The sequence below is a fragment of the Cystoisospora suis genome, assembly GCF_002600585.1.
Source record: "Cystoisospora suis strain Wien I chromosome Unknown contig_6494, whole genome shotgun sequence".
NCBI classification, from domain to species: domain Eukaryota; phylum Apicomplexa; class Conoidasida; order Eucoccidiorida; family Sarcocystidae; genus Cystoisospora; species Cystoisospora suis.
The window spans coordinates 1,007-1,971 of record NW_027159282.1 but is presented as its reverse complement, the minus strand read 5'-3'; the positions used below and the strand labels follow the sequence as shown (position 1 = coordinate 1,971).

The following is a 965-nucleotide window of genomic DNA, read 5'->3' as shown; positions in this document are numbered from 1 at the left end:
CTCTTTCCCCGCTTGTTTTGTTTTTTCTTTCTTTCTTGCTTCCCTTTGCGCTGCTTTAGGCCGGTAGTTCCCTTTTTTACTCGATTCACTTCCCATGTGTTGTCTACTCTGTCTGTTCTCCTCCGTTTTTGTTGTTTGTTTTCCCTTATTTGTTTGTTTCCAGGTCCCTTTCTTGCCCTTAACCTTTCCCTTTGCGTTTCTCGACCTCGAGAGCTCTTTTCCTCCGCTTTCCGTTTCCGGTCCAGCGTCGTCCTTGGGCGGCGCGACATCTCGCGTTCCTTCTTTCGTTTGCCGTTCCTTATTCCTCCTTTTCTCTTTCCTTCGACCATTTGCCCCATGGATTTCTTCGAGGACCTTTTTTCCCCTCCCAAGAGGCCTCGACCTGCTTCTCCCTCCGACGGGCGGCGGCCTCTTGGCGACTCTATTGCCGACGTGTCTCCTTCTGCCTCTTCTCTTGCTCCCCCTCCGCCGCCTCGCGGTCTTCGGGGGGCTCTCTGCACGGTGAGTTTCTTGACCTCTTTTCGATCCTCCAGCTTCGCCCCCTGTCCTGCTCCTACGCTTCCCCCTTCGCGCTTACAAGCCAACTCTTTCTTTCGCGGCGGTAGTTGTTTCTTTTCCGTAACCTTGTTCCTTCTCGTCTTGTTAGCTCTTTTCCTTCTGTTCACCGTCGTTGCTTGCTTTTTTAGATCTTCTCTCTCTTGCTTGCAGGACCGTCTCGCTATCGACTTTCGTGAGGTCGCCTTCGTGAGTTTCTTCCGCCCTAGTTTCCACCCTCTGGTTGTTATCCCTTTTGGGCTCCGCAGCTCCGTTCGATACTTTCCCTGTTTCCCTTTCTGGGTGGCTCCGACGACTACTGCGCGGTCCGACCAAGTTCGGTACGTTCTTGTTCTTCCCTTTCGTTGTTCTGGCGCCCTCTGTCTCTTTTTCTTTTCCGCTGTTCTCTTTCCTTGTGCCCCCGCCTTGTG

At 52.8% G+C, this 965-nt stretch overlaps 1 protein-coding gene across 1 annotated transcript in view; it reads left to right on the top strand.

Moving 5' to 3' along the window:
• CSUI_009986 (uncharacterized protein) overlaps positions 1–965 on the top strand; it is a gene marked incomplete at both ends in the record, with an annotated part of 1,916 nt that continues 951 nt past the window's right edge. Inside the window, 2 exons of the mRNA XM_068070093.1 lie at positions 1–501; positions 709–875. Coding sequence (XP_067917931.1) covers positions 1–501; positions 709–875 — 668 coding nt within the window. The remainder of the gene's footprint in view (positions 502–708; positions 876–965) is intronic.